Below are 22,637 nucleotides of genomic sequence, written 5' to 3'. Positions count from 1 at the left end.
GAATTTGAGGCATTAAAATCCGCAGCAACATTCTCTCGTGGACACATAGCCTAATGCAAGCCCACATCTTTCCTGTACATCAGCTGATCTGATCAGCCAACATGTGCAGCTAACAACTCAGAGTCACCCGCACCTGTTAACCAGTTAAATCCCACTGCCTGTCTCTGCAGGCGGAACTTAAAAGTGCACCGGTGGGGAGTGCATAACTCCACTATCAGCAGCTCCGTGACATAATCACGGGGTGCCAATGGGTAGTCATGGCCCGGCCCATCATGGCGAGGCCAAACATTTAAATACACCTTCGCACCTACTTGCTTTCCCTCAATCTAAATATTCGTCGCCGGTCAGGAAGGGCGTAAGAGCATAGTTTTTTTTTTTGTTTTTTTTAAAAAACTCCTGTGTAAGCCGCAGGTTTTGCAATTTTTACTGGAATTTCGTATAAAAATATATTACATATATACACATATATACACATATATACACACACACACGCAGACACACACACACACACACACACACACAGTGGAACCTTGCTTAACGAGAACAATCCGTTCTGGGACTGTGCTTGTTAATGAAGTTACTCGTTCAGCAAAGCAAGATTTCCCATAGGAAATCATTGCAATGCAGACAATTCGTTCCACAACTTGTTAAATGTCCCATCCTGGTCCCGTATTGTGTCATTCCACACACGTACAAACACACACACACACACACACACACACACACACACGTACAAAACACACACACACGTACAAAACACACGCACACGTACAAACACACACACACGTACAAACACACGTACAAACACACACGTGCAAACACACACACGTGCAAACACACACGTGCAAACACACCCACACGTACAAACACACACACACACGTACAAACACACACACACACGTACAAACACACACACACACACGTACAAACACACACACACACGTACAAACACACACGTACAAACACACACACGTACAAACACACGTACAAACACACACACACACACGTACAAACACACGTACACACACACACGTACAAACACACGTACAAAACACACACGTACAAACACACACACGTACAAACACACACATGTACAAACACACACACGTACAAACACACACGTGCAAACACACACACGTGCAAACACACACGTACAAACACACACACGCACAAACACACACACGCACAAACACACACACGCACAAACACACACACGCACAAACACACACACGCACAAACACACACACGCACAAACACACACACGCACAAACACACACACGCACAAACACACACACGCACAAACACACACGCACAAACACACACGCACAAACACACACGCACATACACACACGCACATATTATATGCTCACCTTACCTTGCGTTCCATCGCCGGTCTCCTGGGACTTGCTGTTCTCCGGTGCGGGCAGTGTATCAGTTAACCATAACGACGAGGGCGGAACTTCCTGCCAGAGCGCTGACGTCAAGGGCAGAGCGGCTTGCCTCTGATTGGCCAGCGCGCTGCCTTTGACAAGCGGTGACAGGAACCAGGAAGTTCCTGCTTCGTTGCTATGGATGCCGATGCCTGGAGTGGAGCGGAGCAGAGCGGCGCACTACAGGACCCAGGAGGCCGGCGATGAAACGGAAGGTACAGATATTATATGCTCACTTGACCTTCTGCTCCACCGCCGGCCTCATGGTACTTTTAGTTCGCCGCGATGTACCCGGGAACTACAAGCACCATGAGACCGGCGGTGGAACGGAAGGTAAGGTGAGCATAATACTGTATGTGTGTGCATGCGTGCGTGTGTACATGTGTGTGTTTGTGTGAACTGCAAGTGCGGGTCAGTGCACGGTGGATGGTTGGAACATGTAGTGTGTGCGGTGAGGATTTCGCTCGTACAGCAAAGCTTTCTCGGAAAGCGGGTTACAAATTTACAGAAAGCTTTGCTTGTTAACACTAGAACTACTGGACTCATGAGACCTATATAGAAATACATGGTGCAAAGTAGTCTAAATGACTACCTCAGTAGTTCTAGTGTTAAGCGAAATTCTCGTTAAGCGAGGTTCCACTGTGTGAGTGTGTATATATATATATATAATATATATATATATATATTTATTCTCATCCTGTATCTTATGTTCAAGTTTTTGAGAATCTTAATACCTGGGTGTCTGACATTTTGTCAACACTCTTGCCTCAAAATTGCTAGTGATTTAGTTATATCTTAACCCCTTCAGCCCCCGGGTGGTTTCAGTTTTTGTTTTGTTTTTTTGCTCCCCTTCTTCCGAGACCTGTAACTTTTTTATTTTTTGGTCAATCTTGCCATATGAGGGCTTGTTTTTTGCGGGACAAGTTGTACTTTTACATGAAACCATAAGTTTTACCATATAGTGTACTGGAAAACAGCAAAAAAATTCCACGTGTGGAAAAACTGCAAAAAGTGTGATCGCACAATAGTTTTTGGGAAATTTTATTCACCATGTTCACTATATGGTAAAACTGATGTGGGTGTGATGCCGGAGGTCAGTATGAGTTTATAGACACCAAACAAGTAAACAAGTATAGGTTTACTTGTATCTAAGGGGTTAAAAAAATTCACAAGTTTGTCCAAAAAAAAAAAAAAAAAAAAAGTGGTGCACATTTTGCGTCATTTTCCGAAACCTGTAACGTTCTCAGTTTTCGGTATCTATGGCTCAGTGACGGCTTATTTTTTGCGTCTCGAGCTGACGCTTTTAATGGAACTATTTTTGCGTAGATGCTACATTTCGATCACCTGGTATTGCATTTTGCGCAATACTTGCGGCAACCACAAAACGTAATTTTGTCGTTTGGAATTTTTTTGCCGCTACGGCATTTACCGATCAAATTAATTGATTTTATATTTTGATAGATCGGACATTTCTGAACGCGGCGATACCAAATAGGTGTATATTTTTTAATTTTTTTAACCCTTTGATTTTCAATAGCGCAAAAGGGGGGTGATTTGAACTTTTAGGGTTTTTTTTTACTTTTTTTTATTTTTACTAGTCCCCCTAGGAGCTATATGGAACAACAATCCGATCACTGCCATATCTGTAGATCTCAGCTACAGAGTCGAGATCTGCAGATATGCTGCTTTACTCTCAGTGCTGGCACTATTCCGGCATTGAGAGAAAGTGACTCATGTTAGCTACAGGAGTCTTCACATGACCCTGTGCTACCATGGCAACCACCGGAAGTCACGTGATCGCGCACATGACTTCCGGTGGGGGCGGCGGTAAGTAAAAGTAATGGCCGCGCGCATATACATCTCGCTGCCAGATTTTGGCAGCGAGACGTAAGTGGTTAAAAGTTGCGGGTGAAATGTGATTCCACTCGTAACTTGTAGGCACACGTCAGCTGCTGAAATCAGCTGATGTGTGCCGACGTACACCTAGTACGTCATGGGTCATTAAGGGGTTAAAAAGGGAAGGTGCCACGATTGTAGTTTTTGTATTAATAATTATTGTGAGTACTGGTGGCAGAAAGTGATGATTGCAGCCTAACAGCTATAGTACAATGCCAGGCTACAGATCTCCGCTCCCCGCTGTGTTCAAAGCAAAGCAGAGAAATCACACTGCTGTGCAATGAACACACTGACAGACCTCTGCAATATAACTGCACACTGATATAGCAGAGCATAGCTGTGTACTATATGTAGCACTATGGGACACAGTATTAAAGAGCACTGTGCCAGCTGTCCTTGGTGACACTTTACAGTCCCCAAACAAAATGGCTCCGCACGGTGACCTTCATTCTCCCTTCTCCTTTTGGAAACACCCAGAAGGGGAGGGGTAGCTGTGACATCACACACAGGAGAGCAGATTCCACCCATTTTACTGCAGTTGCAATCCAGGCTAGTTGTACACTTGTTTTTCAGAAGCTGCTCCCCCTACTGTTTAGGAGTGGAACATAATAAACTTTTTAAATTACTTTTTCATATTTTGCTCCATTAAAAACAATTGATCAAGATATTAAAACACTACCAATTTATATTTTTCATTTAAATAAAAAAATATATATATTCTATAAAATATATATTTATTATATGCACACACATACTTATATATACACACACATATACATATATAAATATTGTAATTTTTTTTATGGCACCTTCCCTTTAATGCATTAGCCCCTTAATGACCGTGGACAGTAAAGTTACGAACTAGCAGTCAGTGTTATTCCCCACCTGCTGCTGTGGGAGGAGGGGGGGGGGGCAATCAGCGCACGTCTCAGCTGATTTATACAGCTGACATGTGTGCCTGCTAGGCACGAGTGGAATTACTTTCCGCCCATGCCTTTTATCCCCTTAAATGGCGCTGTTAAGATGTGACAGCGCCATATTAACGGCAATAGCGGTATATCCGTACTCACCACCCAATACCGGAAATCACGTGATGTGATCACGTGGATCCGGTGGTTGTCATGGTAGCAGAGGGTCATGTGATGACTCCTGTGCTCACATGACTCAGGTCCTGTAAGAAATAGTCGAGTGGTGCTGCTCTGATCAGGAGAAAAGAATTAGCGATCAGGCTACTGCTCCTTATTGCCCCCTAGGGGATTAGAAAAGAAAAAAAAAGTTCAAACCACCCTCCTTTCGCCCCATTGAAAATTAAAGGGTTAAAAAAAAATGTAAAAAAACACACACACACGCACACACGCACACGCGCACACGCACACACGCACTTGCTATCGCCGCATTCAGAAATCCCGATTTATGAAAATATAAAATCAATTCACCTGATCGGTTCACAGAGTTGCAGCAAAAAAATTCCAAAATGCCAAAATTACGGTTTTTGGTTGCCACAAATTGTGGACTAAATGCAGTAAAAGGCGATCAAAATGTAGCATCTGCGCAAAAATGGTACTGTTAAAAATGTCAGCACGAGACGCAAAAAATAAGCAGTCCTTGAGCCATAGATACCGAAAAATGAGAACACTACGGATCACGGAAAATGGCGCAAAACGTACGCCACTTTTTTTCGGACAAACTTTTTTTTTGTTTAACCCCTTAGATAAAAGTAAAGCTATACATGTTTGGTGTCTACGAACTTATATCGACCCGAGGCATCACAATGATAGATCAGTTTTACCATATAGGGGACACCGTGAATAAAATATATCTCAAAAACAAATAGTGCAATTGCAGTTTTTTGCAATTTTTGCGCATTTGGAAATTTTTTTGCCGTTTTTTCAGTACACTATATGGTAAAACTCATGGTTTCATTTAAAAGTACAGCTCATTCCACGAAAGAAGAAAAAAAAAAAAAAAAAAAAAAGATCCCGCACACGACCAGATTAACTGAAAAATAAAAAGGTTACGTCTCTCAGAAGAAGAGTGGTGAAAAAAACCTAGAAGGCGCAAAATCAGCAGGTCGTGAAGGGGTTAAAGAAAAAAAAAAAAGTTTTCACTTCAAGGGTACGGCGACCACGGCTGCCCGTGCCCTCGATCAGGGTTCAGTCTGCTACAGTTTCTCTCTCGGTTCTCACTGCTCCACAGTAGTTGTCATGCTGCTGCTTGGAAAGCCGCACTGCATGTCAGTTTGCGCTGTGGGCAAATGAAGCACAGTGGGCATGGGGTTCTAGACATCCCATCCACCGTGCTTGTACTGTACATCGCGGGGTTTTGGATGCAGCGATAACATGCTGCGTCCAGAACGCTGTGAACCCTGATCGTGGAAACACAGCCTAAATAAATATTATTATTATTATTATTATTATTATAGCGCCATTTATTTCATGGCGCTTTACAAGTGCAAGAGGGTATACGTACAACAATCATTAACAGTACAAAACAGACTGGTATAGGAGGAGAGATAAATTAGTTTCTTTCTTTCTGGGGGAAATGTTTTTTCGTTATGTGAACAACTTTAGGGACAATTCATACCTGATTCTGTTGGACTGGAGGCTGGGACTGTCCATCGGGAGCCTGGCCCTGGCTTTCATTCCCTCCAACTGGAGAACCACGGGTCGTGGCTGTCATACTCGACACAGGGCAAATCTTTGCAATTTTGTCTGTTTATGTAGCAGTAGTAAGAGAAGAAATTATAGTCCCTTTATTACAGATGACAAGCCAGCATAGGTCTGTCTTACGAAGCTCCACCTCAAGCACAGGACGTTTTGCAGAGACCATTGCATAACCTGTTTAGAGAAGAAAAAAAAACACCAACTGGTTAGTATAGGAGATCTGAAAAATGCATTTTACAGTTTTTCAAAACTGTGTTCACCATCAATAGTCTATTTTTCAAGAATGACAACAACACTATGAAAAGTGCACATGTAGGCACGATAACCCAAAATTAGAATGGGCAACACTCCTGTCAATCATGTAGTCTCACTGAAGGTTATTATTTGCTATATTGTTACGAATTCTTTTGGATTTCGATAGAGAAGTGCCAGGCTTGTTAGAGGAAAGGCTATAAAGTGCACATGAACAGCTTTTAAAGGTTACTTATTATTAGAAGCATTGATAACACGGATATGTCCGGCAACTGAGGCTCCACTGTTTTTAGGAGAGCGCCAAAACTTAAAAGAGGTAGGCCACTATTTTTATATTGGTGACCTAATAGATCGGTGAGGCTCCAAAACTTGGCATTACCACAATCAGCTGTTGCTGCCAATACCAGCTCCATATTAACAACTTAAGGAGCAGAGCGATGTGACTGGGTACCCAACATCGGCTATTCTTTTCTTTGGACCAGAGCTACAATGCGGAGGAGTGGCCACTAAATGTTCTGCTCCATGTAACGTTTACGCCCGAAACATGGCTGAGGCAACAGCTGATCGATGTGGGTGCCAGCGTTAGACCTCATCAATATGTAAGTAGTGGACAATCCTTTTATTTAGTTATATTTGTGGTGAGATGTGGGATAGAATTGCAATAGTGTTAAAAAGCTTTTTTTTTTTTTTTTTAGTGGCGGGGTGAGGAAGGGAAAAAAAAAAAAAAAAAAAAAAGAATAGAGATCCCAATTCCTTGCAAATATATTTTGTGATAAGGAGCTACCTTAACTTTGTTTGTTACCACACACCCTAGTTCCAGAGAAAAAAAAAAGGAGGAAAACAGTCTTCCAGATTGTTATAGATCATTATTTGGGATTCTAATTGATGAAAGACTTTAGCAGGTTCTGTTGTACTAAGGGTTTACAGTGTTTTTCCAAAAATAATACTGCCCCCAAAAATAATCCCCAACGGGGATTTTCAGCATTTTTCGGAGCAAGGCTTAAATATAAGCCCTACTCCAAAAATAAGCCCTAGTTGCGGTTCAGTAATCAAGTGTCCATGCAGCTAAATTAAAGATACTGCAGGACACTTCATTATAGAAAGCGGACACCCCTCAATCACACTCACCAGACGCCAAGCAGAGGACCTGCAGTGCTCGCACACACACACACACACACACACACACACACACACACACACACACACACACACACACACACACACACACACACACACACACACACACACCTTCTCGCCGGCAGAAAACTGAAAGGCTGTGTGTTGAAGCGCAAGGACCTGCCGCACTGCTAGCTTACAGGACCTGGAGACACATGTGACTTCCTCCCATCATTCCCTGGCACCGGAAGCATTCTATAACGCCGGATGTGATGCGTGCGCACGAGTCTGGAACTTACCCTCAACCATGTTTCTCCAAGAATAAAACCACCTCCTACTGCTTTGGGGGGGGGGGGGGGGGGGGGGCAAAAAAAAAAGTATAAGACAGGGTCTTATTTTTGGAGAAACACAGTAGAAAAATAAAATATTTATAGACCATGTTAAGGGGTGGTCAACGAGGACAGCAAGAACCCCTTACAATACGACATGACACCTTTTAAACCAGTAACAGTCCTGAATACAAGATCTTGGATTTTAAAGAGCCTTCATGAGGATTTGTCACCAGGTGGTAAGTGAACAGTTTATGCTCTCATTTTATTCTCACTAGAGATGGATAAATAGTGAAACGTTCGGGTTATGCTATCCGAATACTATTCCAGTATTCATCACGAATAACTGGGTTCTCTATTGACTCGCATTAGGTTTGTTATTCGTGACGAATACTGGAATAGTACTAGTTATTCGGCTAGCATAATCCAAACCTGACCACTGCACTATTTACACATCTCTGATTTTCACTGCTCCATAAGAACGCCACTCTTAACAAAAATCCTTTATATTATTCCTGAGATAAGAGCCTTTCATTTTGTGCTACATTTTAAATGTTTATTAAGAAGTAGCGGGATGAACACATGGTTTTGACTTTGGTCTTTTACAGCCACTTACCAGGAGGGTTAAATGGAATCTGTCAGCAGGTTTTTGCCATGTAATTTGAGGACAGAATGAGGTAGGGATTAAACCACTGAATTCAGTGATGTGTCACTTATCAAGCTGTGGGCCATTTACTTATGACAATTTTATCACCCAGACATTATCACTCATGACTACAGTGCACTCTAGCAGTTCTCAGACCATGCCTCCTCGTCAGATAAACAGATCACTATCAATAGACAACAAGAGAGGTGTTGTGGGTGCAAGGTTAGCTGTCTGAGCTATGCTACATCTAAGGGGTACTTCACACAGAGCGAGATCGCTGCTTAGATCGCTGCTGAGTCACGGTTTTTGTGACGCAGCAGTGACCTCATTAGCGATCTCGCTGTGTGTGACACTGAGCAGCGATCTGGCCCCTGCTGTGAGATCGCTGCTCGTTACACACAGCCCTGGTTCGTTTTTTTTATTGTTGCTCTCCCGCTGATAAGCACACATCGCTGTGTGTGACAGCGAGAGAGCAACAATCGAGCCGGCGTCTGACAGCCTGTGGTAAGCTGTAACCAAGGTAAACATCGGGTAACCAAGGTGGTTACCCGATATTTACCTTCGTTACCAGCCTCCGCAGCTCTCACGCTGCTAGTGCCGGCTCCTGCTCCCTGCACATGCTAAGCAGTGTGCGCTGGTAACTAAGGTAAACATCGGGTAACCATACCCGATGTTTACCTTAGTTACCAGTGTCCGCAGCTTCCAGACGCCGGCTCCGTGCAAGCGCAGCGTCGCTTGCACGTCGCTGCTGGCTGGGGGCTGGTCACTGGTGAGATCTGCCTGTTTGACAGCTCGCCAGCGACCATGTAGCGACGCAGCAGCGATCCTGACCAGGTCAGATCGTTGGTGGGATCGCTGCTGCATCGCTAAAGTGTGAAAATACCCTAAGAACCATCACAACAGCTGCACCCAGTAAACGAAGTGATACATCGTTGGAATTGGGGGGCTCATTTCCTCTATTTTGCTGCTTGCAAAACCTGTTGACAGATTCCCTTTAGAGAAAATCTGCCAGCTAAATTTCACCTACAAACAATTTATATGCATATGGTGTTTTTATCCATTAATGGCAGGTCTCTCGTTTCACATATATGTAGGTTTTAAAACCCCGAGAGAGGTAGTAAATTAGAGTAGGACCCAGTACGATAGATGAGATTGCCGTGACGTGGCTACTGGGCAGGTATGAAAACGGCCATTTTAATATGCAAAACAGCTTAAACTTTTTTTTTCTTTAGTAGTTTCAAGCTTTGGCATGAAAGTCTTTTTTTGTCCATTTATAGGTACATATAGCTTTTTCAAAGACAAATCAAGCAATAAGTTTACATGGCTAGGCCGTTCCTTCACTACTAAGAAAACAGTGTTTTAATTGACATACACAAGAGCCATTTGTAGATCTGAAACCTCTCACTCCAGTTCTATTCTGCATCCCATGCCGCTGCCTCCCTTTTGACCAAGGGCTTCTTTGACCAAAATCACACAAGCAGCATGTAGCACTGAGCGGGTAATAGAGCTTGAGTGACAGAGGCTTCATCTCTACCACAGACCTTTATCCCAATTTGCATATCAGTTTTAACAGATCTCTCAGTAAGGGTACGTGCACACACTGCGTTTTTTTGACGCTGCGTTTTTGGCCGCTAAAAACGCACAAAAACGCACCTGCGTCGAAAAAACGCGGCAAAAAAACGCACGCGTTTTGCCGCGATTTGGTGCGTTTTTTTGCTGCGTTTTTGCTCACTGCGTCCTTATGCGTTTTTTATCAGTGAACAAAAAAAAAAGGTCTGATGTCATTTCCTTCAATGTGTTCTTCATTCTCCACTAGTGTATGCAGAAGAGCAGACAGCTGCAGAACTACAAGGCTCAGCATACTCCATCCAATAGTGTATGCAGGACAGCAGACAGCAGCTGTCGAACTACAAGGCTCAGCATCCTCCTTCCAGGACTGTATGCTGGATTTCTTTGCCCCCCCAAACAAAAAAAATGACGTGGGCTTCGCCATATTTTTGTATGCTAGCCGGGTACAGCAGGCAGGTACGGGCTGCCCCCAACCCCCAGCTGCCTATTTGTACCCGGCTGGGAACCAAAAATATAGAGAAGCCCTTTTTTTTTTTAAATTATTTCATGAATTTCATGAAATAATTTAAAAAAAAAAATTGACGTGAGCTTCGCCCAATTTTTAAGTCCAGCCAGGTACAACTAGGCAGCTGGGGATTGGAATCCACAGTGCAGGGTACCCATGCTTTCTGGGCACCCCCGCTGTGAATTGCAGTCCCGCAGCCACCCCAGAAAATGGCGCTTTCATAGAAGCGCCATCTTCTGGCGCTGTATCCAACTCTTCCAGCTGCCCTGAAGCCGGGTGGCTAGCTAGGTAATAATGGAGTTAGGGCTATCTGTATATTATCAGCTAGCCCTAAGTCCGAAATTCATGGTGTTACGCCAATATTAGACATGGCCACCATGAATTTCTAGTAAAGATAAAAAAAAAAACACAACACACAAAAATATTTTTATTAGAAATAAAACACAACAAAATTAGTGACTCCATCTTTATTGAAATAAAGAACCCCCCCCTCCGCAGTAATCCTGGGTCAGGGTCCCGCGCCGTCCAATCCGGATCCAATATCATCTGATCGGTTTGCTGGAAGGCAAAGCGATCAGATGATGTGTCAGGATCAAGTGCCTGAATCCCATCACACATCAGCTGATTGTATAAAAGCCGTTTATACAATCAGCAGATGCATCGGTGCAAAAAAAAAAAAAAAAAAATAATAATAATACTCACTTATGTGCTGATTACCGGCAGCTCCTGGAGCGATGGGGCGGGAGTCTGATCCTGTCCGATCGCTGCAGCAGCTGCCGGTAATCAGGGATGAAGTCTCCTGACGAATCCGCTGATACCGGCCGGGCGCCCGCGTCACCGCGATACTTACGATCACCTGATGCGTCAGGTGACTGCATCACGTGATCCATCGCCAGGTCCTGCATCCATCGGAGCTTTCCCGGCCGTCTGTACACAGCCGGAGCGGGGGTGGCGATACCGTGAGAGGAGCTGGGAGCGGGCATGGCACCGGGACCCTGCAGACAGGTGAGTATAACTTTTTTTTTTTTTTTTTACTACTGTTCACTTTTGTTTTCGCAGCCGCTTCCACCTCCCGGCCAGACATGGCGCCGCACGGCAGCATACATGCACAGGACGGGAGATGGAAGCGGCGGTGACGGTACCGGGAGGATTCACGCTTCTGTATATACTGACAGAAGGAATCCTCTTCCTGTACACGTCACTTTACTACCCACCTCCTGCGTTTATAGCTGCGTTTTTGGTCTTAGAAACGCACCAAAACGCAGCTATTTGCGTTTTTCATTGCGTCTTTCAACATCCCATTGCACTCAATGGATGAAAAACGCGGTGAAAAACGCTGGAATAATTGACATGCTGCGCTTTTGTGGTCACCACAAAAACGCAGCTGAAAAAAAACGCTGTGTGGGGACAGCAAAAATGAAAACTCATAGACTTTGCTGGGGAAGCAAAGTCATGCAGTTTTGAGGCCAAAAACGCACCCGAAAAACGCGCAAAAACGCCGAGAAAAACGCACTGTGTGCACATAGCCTAATGGAGGAGATTGGCCAGAAAGATATTGCTAAACTTGTCTTTGAAGGAGCTACCTGCACATACAGTATAAATAGTTTGGGTGGGAGGTGTAAGGGTACCTTCTCACTTAGCGATGCAGCAGCGATCCGACCAGCGATCTGACCTGGTCAGGATCGCTGCTGCATCGCTACATGGTCGCTGGTGAGCTGTCAAACAGGCAGATCTCACCAGCGACCAGTGAACAGCCCCCAGCCAGCAGCGACGTGCAAGCGACGCTGCGCTTGCACGGAGCCGCCGTCTGGAAGCTGCGGAGACTGGTAACTAAGGTAAACATCGGGTATGGTTACCCGATGTTTACATTAGTTACCAGCGCACACCGCTTAGCTGTGTGTGCAGGGAGCAGGGAGCCGCGCACACTGAGCGCTGGCTCCTTGCTCTCCTAGCTGCTGTACACATCGGGTTAATTAACCCGATGTGTAATGCAGCTACATGTGCAGAGAGCAAGGAGCCGCGCACACTGCTTAGCGCTGGCTCCTTGCTCTCCTAGCTGCTGTACACATCGGGTTAATTAACCCGATGTGTAATGCAGCTACATGTGCAGAGAGCAAGGAGCCGCGCACACTGCTTAGCGCTGGCTCCTTGCTCTCCTAGCTGCTGTACACATCGGGTTAATTAACCCGATGTGTACAGCAGCTACATGTGCAGAGAGCCGGAGCCGGCAGCACAGGCAGCGTGAGAGCTGCGGAGGCTGGTAACTAAGGTAAATATCGGGTAACCACCTTGGTTACCCGATGTTTATCTTGGATACAGCTTACCTCAGCTGTCAGACGCCGGCTCCTGCTCCCTGCTCGCTTCATTTGTCGCTCTCTCGCTGTCACACACAGCGATCTGTGTGTCACAGCGGGAGAGCGCCTTTGAAGAAAACGAACCAGGGCTGTGTGTAACGAGCAGCGATCTCGCAGCAGGGGCCAGATCGCTGCTCAGTGTCACACACAGCGAGATCGCTAATGAGGTCACTGCTGCGTCACAAAAAGCGTGACTCAGCAGCGATCTCGGCAGCGAGCTCGCTGTGTGTGAAGCACCCCTAATCCTGGTGACAGCTTCTTTTTATTACCCTGCTCTTCAGTAAGAATAAAGAATCCCTAATATGTCTCACACAGGTAACACCCACTTTAATCTCAAATAAGCCCTGCAGACAGATTCCCCGGGAGATCAGTGTCTGGCCCAGAGATCTTAACGCCTCATTTACATAGTAAGAAAACCATGGATTTCTCTGCATTATCTGAAAGGCATGAAATCACAGATAATTTCTTTCAACTATGAAATGCACATAAGGGTTGATCTTACTAACCCTCACCCTTTAATCAGTCGCCTCCAGACACAGGTTCTAACGTTATCCATCTACGGTAAACGCTCTCTCTAAACCGCTGTTACAGCAAAGCAGCAGCTCAGGCTGCATGGCTTCCCCCATAATCATGTATGGAAAATAACTGAGCAATCAAAAAATAAAACTAAAACACTAAAGTGGCAAAAACAAAAGCAGACAGAGTCTCATTCGGCCTTAGGCTATGTTTACAGAAACTTTGAAGGTTTGGCATCTGATGATTAAGGCCCTGTGCGCACACTGCGGGTTTTTACCGCGGTGTTGCAGCATGTTTTGCTGCAGAAAATGTTCATAAGGGTAAGTTCACACAGTGCATTTTTCGGGTGCGTTTTTGGCCTCAAAACTGCATGACTTTGCTTCCCCAGCAAAGTCTATGAGTTTTCATTTTTGCTGTCCGCACACAATTTTTTTTTAAGCTGCGTTTTTGAGCTTAAAAAAAAAAAAAATAATGGACATGTCAATTCTTTCCTGCGTTTTTCTGCATTCCCCCCCCCCCCATACAATGCATTGGAAAAACGCAGCAAAACGCAGAGATCAAAAACGCAGCAAAACGCAGCCAAAAACGCACCTAATCGCGGTAAAAACGCATGCGTTTTTTGCCGCGTTTGAGCGTTTTTAGCGGCCAAAAACGTAGCGTCAAAAAAACGCAGCGTGTGCACATAGCCTAACATTGCTGCAGCCCTTCCCCAGCAAAACCTATGGTTTAAAAAAAAAAAAAAAAAAAAAAAAAAATGGTGTGCGCACACTGAGGTTTTTTTCACCAACAGGTTTTGCCGCGGAATTTCCACAGCAAAAAGAATGAGCATGTCACTTCTTTTCTGCAGGTACCTGCGGTATTTTACCCCATTGACTGTAATGTAATCATGAAATACCGCAGTGGATAACGCAGGTAGCAAATGTGCGTTTCATTGCCTTTTCCTGCATTATTCCCGCATTATTTGGCGTTTTTTCGGGACATAGTGACCATCACTACACTGCGTTTTGCAAGGAAGTGATGTCATTACGAGAGGAAGAGGAAATTGAGCAGAGAGTTAAAAAAAATAAAAAAAAAGTAGGCTCCGCCAAACTTTTACCGTCCAGCCAAGGTAAGCACACAGCAGGGGCCTGGTACTCTCAGGCTGGGGAGGGTGTGGGCCATGGTTAATGACAACAAACCCACCCCCCCTCCTGCAGCCAAGAATATCGCATCTACTATGAGACAGTCCAGCGTGTTACCGGCTCTTCCCGATTGCCGTGATGCAGTGGCAATCGGGGTAATAAGGAGTTAGTGGCAGCCCATAGCTGCCACTAACGCCAAGATTAGTAATGGCAACGTCTATGACACGCCGTCACTAATCTGGAAGAGACAGTAAATAACACACCGAAAAAAATCCTTTAGGCCTGTTTCGCACGTCAGTGATTCTGGTACGTTTGTGTTTTTTTTTTTTTTTTTTTTAAACGTACCAGAATCACTGACATACGCAGACCCATTATAATCAATGGGTCTGCTCACACATCAGTTATTTTTCACTGAACGTGTCTCCGTGCACGCGTGGCCGTGATTCTGCACGGAGACAAGTCAGTTTTTTTTCTGGCATCACTTATGACCCACGAACCACACTATGGTGTGATCCGTGTGTGATCAGTGAAACACGTACCAGAAAATCACGGCCATATTAAATATTTTCAAGTTCAACTTACCTTGCCTGCGATTCGCTGTGCATCCTCTGCTCTCGGCAGCTCCTGCCTGGCTCATGAATATTCATGAGAGCAGAAAAACCCGACCAGGAAGTAGGTGCTGAGAGCAGTGGGCGGACGCTGCAGAGCTGGAGACTTCAGCACCATGGACAGCAGCAGTGAAGGCAGGTGAGTAATGTCCTATGCAATCACGGAAAACGGAGGGACATGTGCGTGTTTTACACGTCAGTGAAGAACGTCTGTTTTTCACTGACGTATGAAACGGGCCTTATTGAAATAAAATACAAAAAAATCCCCCCCTCTCACCTCTTAATTAAAATCCCCAAATACCCCTCCAGGTCCCGCATAATCCACACGAGGTCCCACGACGCTTGAACACTGATCCAGCGACGTACGAGACATAGAACTCAATGCAGCCTGGTTCCGTGAAAGACTGCAGGGGTAACTCCAGGACATCTCACGGTCGGTGATGTCAACACACTACGGCTCGCGAGAACTTCAGGGCCTCACAAGCGATAAGTGAGTACAGTCACCGACAGGCAGTGACCCTGTGAGAACTCAGATCCAAGGTCCCGCAGAGTCACTGCTGTATCACAAATACTGTTGGGGGGCTGGGAGACACATTAGAAAGCGGTAATCCCTCCGCAGGGACCAACCCGCGGAAAAAAGGCAGCAATTCCGCACACAAACTGTGGCAAATCCGCATGAAGATTTCGGATGTGTTTTTTTTGAGTTTTTTTTGCCGTGGGTGCGGAATTGTTTTAGAGGGTCGGACCTCAGCTGCGGGGGGCGGGCTGGCGCTGCGGAGGGGAGGGAGGGATTTATCTCCCTTTCTCCTGCGTGTCCGGCTATTGCCATTCTCGCCCTGCACTAGCGGTACTGCGAGTGCAGTGCGATCTTTCTCTCGCCCCATAGACTTGAATGGGTGCGAGAGAAAGAGACTCACATTACAATCGCTGCATGCTGCGATTGTTTTCTCGGAACGATTGGGGCCGAGAAAATAAATCGCTCATGGGTGCTGGCACATAGGCTGATATTGGTCCGAGTGGAATGCAATGTTTTATCGCATTCCACCCGGTCCGATTTTCATGCCGTGTGTCTTAGGCCTTACAATCTGGCTTCTGACCCCATCATTCCACTGAAACTGCCCTAACTTAAGTCATCAATGACCTACTAACTGCCAAATCCAAGCGAAACTACTCTGTCCCCCTCCTACTGGACCTGTCCTCTGCCTTTGGCACAGTGGACCATTCCCTTCTACTACAGATTTTCTCATCTCTTGGTATCACAGACTTCGCACTATTCTGGATCACGTCCTATATAATGGACCAGACTTTCAGCATCTCCCATTACCTTCTCATTTTGCACCCTGTCAGTGCCCCCCCGAAGTTCAGTCCTAGAACCCCTGCTGTTCTCCATCTACACCTTTGGCCTGGGACAGCTCAGAGCAGTGCCGGCGTCAGCACCCGGCAAACCCGGGCAAATGCCGGGGCCCTGGAGAGCCGGGGGGCCCACTCGGCCTCATCAGTCCTGCTGTCCCTTGGCCGGGGCCCACTCGCCGTTACAGTTCTGCTGCCCCGGGCCGAGTTCCGGGGACCGCAGTCCTCGGCAGCAATCTGCAGCGCAGTCCCTTTAAGGCGCGCAGACATCCTGGTTTGAACTTCATCTGTGGGCGGAGCTACCGCCTGTTCAGTCCCACAGATGAAGGAGGCAAGCTTCTGTCCGGCGCTGTGTGGGCCCCCTCTCCACCGTGACCTAAGAGGGTAAGTGCCCTCTCCGCCTCCCGATTATGGGCCCCGGTGAGCTTCTTCTAGCCCCTGGATGTATGCCCTGCCAATCCCCCCCACCCCTCCCCAGTGCCGCGTGAGCTGGCCCCGCAGGGCCACGTGTGCGGGCCCCGCAGGCTGCGTGTGCTGGCTCCACAGGGCCGAGCATGCGGGCCCCACAGAGCCGCGAGTGCAGGCCCCACAGAGCCATGGGTGTGTGGGTGCGGACCCTGCAGAGCCGCGGGTGCGGGCCCCGCAGAGCAGCAGAGTTGTGTGTGTTTGTTTGTCTGTATGTAGCAGAGTTGTGTGTGTTTGGCTGTCTGTATGTAGCAGAGTTGTGTGTGTTTGGCTGTCTGTATGTAGCAGAGTTGTGTGTGTTTGTCTGTATGCAGCAGAGTTGTGTGTGTTTGGCTGTCTGTATATAGCAGAGTTGTGTGTGTTTGTCTGTATGTAGCAGAGTTGTGTGTTTGTCTATATGTAGCAGAGTTGTGTGTGTTTGTCTGTATGCAGCAGAGTTGTGTGTGTTTGTCTGTATGCAGCAGAGTTGTGTGTGTTTGTCTGTATGCAGCAGAGTTGTGTGTGTCTGTCTGTCTGTAAGTGTATATGACTGTATAGATTTGTCTGTTTATATGTATTTTTGTGAGTTTGTCTTTAAATATGTATATGTACGTGTTCGTATCAGTGTCTGTGTGTGGATGGGGCCCACTGAGACTCTTCCGCCCGGGGCCCACAAAAACCTGGAGCCAGCCCTGGCTCAGAGTACCACAGCTTCCAGTATTATCTTTATGCTGATACACAGATCTACCCCTCTGGACCTGATATTACCTCCCTACTAACCAAAATCTCAATGTCTGCTATTTCATCTTTTTCTGCCCGATTTCTAAAACTGAACATGGACAAATCAGAATTAATCATCTTTCCCCCACCTCACTCTACCACTCCACCTGATCTATCAGAGTCAATGGTTGCTCACACTGCCCAGTCCCACGTGCTGACTGCCTGGGAATAACTCTTGTATATTTCCCGCATCTTTACATTCCTTAACCAAGAATGTACAAAAACACTAGTGAATGCCCTCATCTTCCGGCTTGACTAATGCAACCTCCTATTTTCTGGCCTCCTTTCTAACACTGTAGCACCCCTACAATCTATCCTGAATTCTGCTGCCCGACTAATCCACCTGTCCCTGGCCTCTCCTCTCTTTCAATCTCTTCACTGGTTTCCCTTTGCCCAAAGACCCCAGTTCAAAACACTAACCAAGACATACAAAGCCATCCAAAACCGGTCTTCTCCATACATGTGACCTAGACTCCCAGTATCTACCTGCACACAGCTGCCAATCTTCAAAATATCTCCTTCTCTCCTGCCCTCTTATCTGCTCTTCCCACAATCGCATACAAGATTTCTCCAGCGCCTCCCCCATACTCTGGAACTCTCTACCACAACATAGACTCTCGCCTACCGTGGAAACCTTCAATGAGAACCTGAAGACCTTCCTTTTCAGACAAGCCTACAACCTACAATAACCCTCAGTCCACTATACCGCTGCCCGACCAGCTCTGCCCTCACCCATCCCTTGTTGACTGAGCCCTCGCAGGCAGGGTCCTCCCCCCTCCTGGACCAGTCTGTGCCGTGTATTGTTCATGAGTATTGAATGTATGTCCCAAACCTTTACACATATAAAGCACCATGAATGGGCCTCCTGAGATTCTGTCTTACAGCGGCACGCATGGTGATCCCGAGATACTAGAGATCGACTGTGGTGCCATCTGTGAGGGAGTGGTTTGCGGAGATAGCCATCATTCACAGGATGGAGTCCCTCACGGCAGAGACCAATGACTCAGTGGATAAATTCCTTAGGATCTGGACCCCCTGGCTCTTGATTCCCTACTATTTCAGAACCTTATTGGTAACTCATAACCTGTGTTACGTCAGTCCAATGTAGCGGTCCGAGTACTGGGGAAGTAATCCCTACCATGCCTTCCCTCCCTCTCTTTCTGCTTATCTTCTCCCCCCCCCACTTCTTTTCCTTATCTTTCCCTCTTGCTACTTGTTTTCTTTCTGGTTCTAGTTAATTCTAATTTTTTTCGGCAGTGGCCTAGTGTTGGTTGAGGCGTATTTCTCCTTTGGAAGAGACTGTTCGTATTATAAAATGTGGTTACATGTCCTATGCGTGCCTTATGGTAGTTAGTAAGAGAGGATGTATTAGTTAGGACGTGGCTTATATTTTTCTCTGTAAATTGCCACGAAGTAATCACTTAGGCTGGTTTCACACTACGTCTTTTTAACATCCGCTGAAAACGTTTTTTTAGCGGAAGTACGGATCCTGCTTTTACAGCAAATAACGTATGCAAACGCATATGTTATTTTGCAGGATCCTGCACTGGATATTTAGGGGCGGGCATTGGAGTCATGTGATCGGGAGTGAGGGGAGCTAGACTGGGAGGAGGCTTCTGACAGCTGCAGACGCTGGTAACCAAGGTAAACATCGGCCTTGGATACCCGATATTTATCTTGGTTACGAGTGTCTGCAGCTGCTAGGAGCAGGGCTGCCTGCACGCGTAACCAACGTAAACATCGGGTAACTAAGAGAAGTGGTTACGCGATATTTACCTTGGTTACGAGTGTCCGCAGCTCTCAGGCAGGGGAGAGAGAGACAGGAGAGGAAGGGGGAAAGACAGAGATAGAGAGAGAGGGGGTGAGGGAGGGAGTAGAGAGATAGACAGATCACTGGAGACTGGTTCTGGGCATGCTCAGTACTTTCTGGGCATGCTCAGTACAAAAGCAGGATCCTGTTACAACGCAACTGAACGCATTCTGCTAGGCAGGATCCAGCACTCATTGAAATGCATTGCAGCTCGCGGCGCAATGTGAAGGATCCTGTGAGATGCGTTATTTTGACAAAGCAAAAAAACGCTACATGTTGCGTTTTTGAAACATGTCAAAATAACGCAAAAGGACGGATCCTGCGTCTAACGGACGCAAACGCATGCAAACGCAGGTGGACGCGAGTCCATTGAAAATGCATTGCAGTGAAAACGGATTTGCACAGGATCCGTACTTCCGTTAAAAAAACGTTTTTAACGGATGTTAAAAAGACGTAGTGTGAAACCAGCCTTATTTGAATCTTCCTTTTTTATTCCTGTAAATTGTCTTGTTTACTTTAATAAAGAAAGATTAAACATATAAAGCACCATGGAACAAATGGCGCAATATTATTCAAAAGGCCTATAAAGCTTACTTCCTGAAGAACATTTATACCTTTTAGGTGTAAAGAGCTGACAGATGTCTTGTCTGGTTGTTGGCAATTAAAGGGGGTGGGGATATAAAAGTCATGCATTACGTCACAAATTGCTCAGCCAACAGTCACAGCGCTGTAAAGATCAACTGCTAAACTAATGCAAAATATAGGGAATAGCAGAAGAGAACTACACTGGAACTTGGATAGGGGTAACTGTGTGCTCTGCTCGGGATTTTTTGTATTAAAAAAAAAAAAAATTTAAAACAAAAATAAAAACCTATGCATAGATATTTTGTACACGTTGTTTGTAGAAAATCTATACTAACCTCTAAGGATTTAAGAAATGAATATTTACTGTTTGCAAGCCTTGAAATGGACGGCAGCAGTGCCATGACCTGTGCTTACTGTCTGCTGGGTAACACGCTTCACATACCCTGCGGAGATGAATGGAGGAGGGGGATGTGCAACCGCTTTGAGCATATGTCTGGCAAAACCTTGGCTCACACCTGCGCTAGATCTTTTCTGTCAGGCTTCAGTTGGTTTTTCCTGGTCACAGTGGTGTGGTAAACAGCAGCATTGTAGACAGCAAAAAAAAAAAAAAAAAAAAAAAAAGAAGATGTACATCTATCTATATAACTAAAACACACACACACACACCTATAAAAAGTCAACAATCCTGATAAAATGCCAGAATCATTTCAGAACTTCAGATTGCGAGGGCCTCCCCAGTGTACAGCACCTTCTTTAGGGTGCCTTCACACTTTAGCGATGCAGCAGCGATCCGACCAGCGATCTGACCTGGTCAGGATCGCTGCTGCATCGCTACATGGTCGCTGGTGAGCTGTCAAACAGGCAGATCTCACCAGCGACCAGTGACCAGCCCCCAGCCAGCAGCGACGTGCAAGCGACACTGCGCTTGCACGGAGCCGGCGTCTGGAAGCTGCGGACACTGGTAACTAAGGTAAACATCGGGTATGGTTACCCGATGTTTACATTCGTTACCAGCGCACACCGCTTAGCTTCGCTCTCCTAGCTACAGTACACATCGGGTTAATTAACCCGATGTGTAATGCAGCTACATGTGCAGAGAGCAGGGAGCCGCGCACACTGTTTAGCGCTGGCTCCTTGCTCTCCTAGCTACAGTACACATCGGGTTAATTAACCCGATGTGTAATGCAGCTACATGTGCAGAGAGCCGGAGCCGGCAGCACAGGCAGCGTGAGGCTGGTAACTAAGGTAAATATCGGGTAACCACCTTGGTTACCCGATGTTTATCTTGGTTACAAGCTTACCTCAGCTGTCAGACGCCGGCTCCTGCTCCCTGCTCGCTTCATTTGTCGCTCTCTCGCTGTCACACACAGCGATCTGTGTGTCACAGTGGGAGAGCGCCTTTGAAGCAAACGAACCAGGGCTGTGTGTAACGAGCAGCGATCTCGGCAGCGAGCTCGCTGTGTGTGAAGCACCCCTTAGGTCAACCCAGAGATTCAAGGCCATTCCAAATCTTTGACCTAGCAAAGCCAATCTTTTATTGATACTGAGGTATGGTTAAAGGAGTTCTCCGACATAAAATCCCAAAAAAGTTTCAAGCTAGTCTGTGCTGTATTGTCATATAAATCACCCCATTATTTTTTTTTGGTTTTAAAACTTTTGTTCCTCTTGAATTATCCCTTTATTCTCTGCAGCTTTGTTTACCTGCAGCTCAACCAAACATGATAACTTACAATGCTGAACCTCAGGTCAGAGCCGGCCTCACTGTCCAGCCCCGCCCTCTGCACACTCATTGGCTGTCAGTGTTCTGCCCCAGCATTGACCTCTCATCGCTCCAGCAAAGATGGGTACATTACTTACTATATAAGGCCATGTGCGCACTAGAAAGTCATTTTTTCTCAAGGACAATCCGGATCCTCTTAAAGAATCCCGCACCTGCGGTAAGAAAAAAATAAAAAAAACACACCAAAACCGCAACGAAATAAGCATGCGGTTTTGCAGTGGTTTGGTGCGGATTTGCAGCGTTTTTTCCGCAGGTTGGTACCTGCGGATTTTTACCTTTATCTATGGCAAAAACCGCAGGTACCTGCGGAAAAGAAGTGACATGCTCATTAATTCCGCAGCGCAATATCTGCGGGTAAATCCGCAGGTATAAAAAAAAAATCACGCAGTGTGCTCACAGCATTTTTTTTTATACCGATAGGTTTTGCTGGGGATTGACTGTAGAAATGTTAGACATTTTCTGCAGCAAATCCGCAGAGTGCGCACAATGCCTTAGGCTACTTTCACAATTCAGTCTTTTTGCATCAGTCACAATCTGTTGGTTTGAGAAACAACTGAATCCTGCAAAATAATTTGCAGGATTCAGGTTTTTCCCCATAGACTTGTATTAACGATGGATTGTGACTGAATGCAATCAGTTGCATCCGCCGGGCTACTGATCAGTTGTGGAATGATGGACCGTCGGACGCAAGCAACTGAGACTAACTTCTTAGAGAGTCGAAAAAAACGCAATGCGCAGAAATCCGTCGGTGTTCATCATTTGTTATAATGGAAGCCTAAGGGCGCCAGAATTTGTCATTTCACTGATTCCGGCGACTGATCTGTTTTTTCTCAACAGAGCATGCTCAGATGAGGTGTGAAATCATTCCTGGTTCGAACTCTCT

General features: G+C 46.0%; 1 protein-coding gene across 1 annotated transcript in view; it reads right to left on the bottom strand.

The window, feature by feature from the left end:
- The window catches only part of USP9X (ubiquitin specific peptidase 9 X-linked), a 316,376-nt gene that overhangs the window by 214,544 nt on the left and 79,195 nt on the right, over positions 1–22,637 (bottom strand). The window contains 1 exon segment of the mRNA XM_075335516.1: positions 5,910–6,163. Within this exon segment, the coding sequence (XP_075191631.1) occupies positions 5,910–6,005 (96 nt within the window). The 5' untranslated portion in view covers positions 6,006–6,163.

The sequence above is a fragment of the Anomaloglossus baeobatrachus genome, chromosome 2 (assembly GCF_048569485.1).
Source record: "Anomaloglossus baeobatrachus isolate aAnoBae1 chromosome 2, aAnoBae1.hap1, whole genome shotgun sequence".
Taxonomy (NCBI): domain Eukaryota; kingdom Metazoa; phylum Chordata; class Amphibia; order Anura; family Aromobatidae; genus Anomaloglossus; species Anomaloglossus baeobatrachus.
Note: the sequence above shows the minus strand (reverse complement) of the source record. Positions and strands in the feature narration are given on the sequence as shown.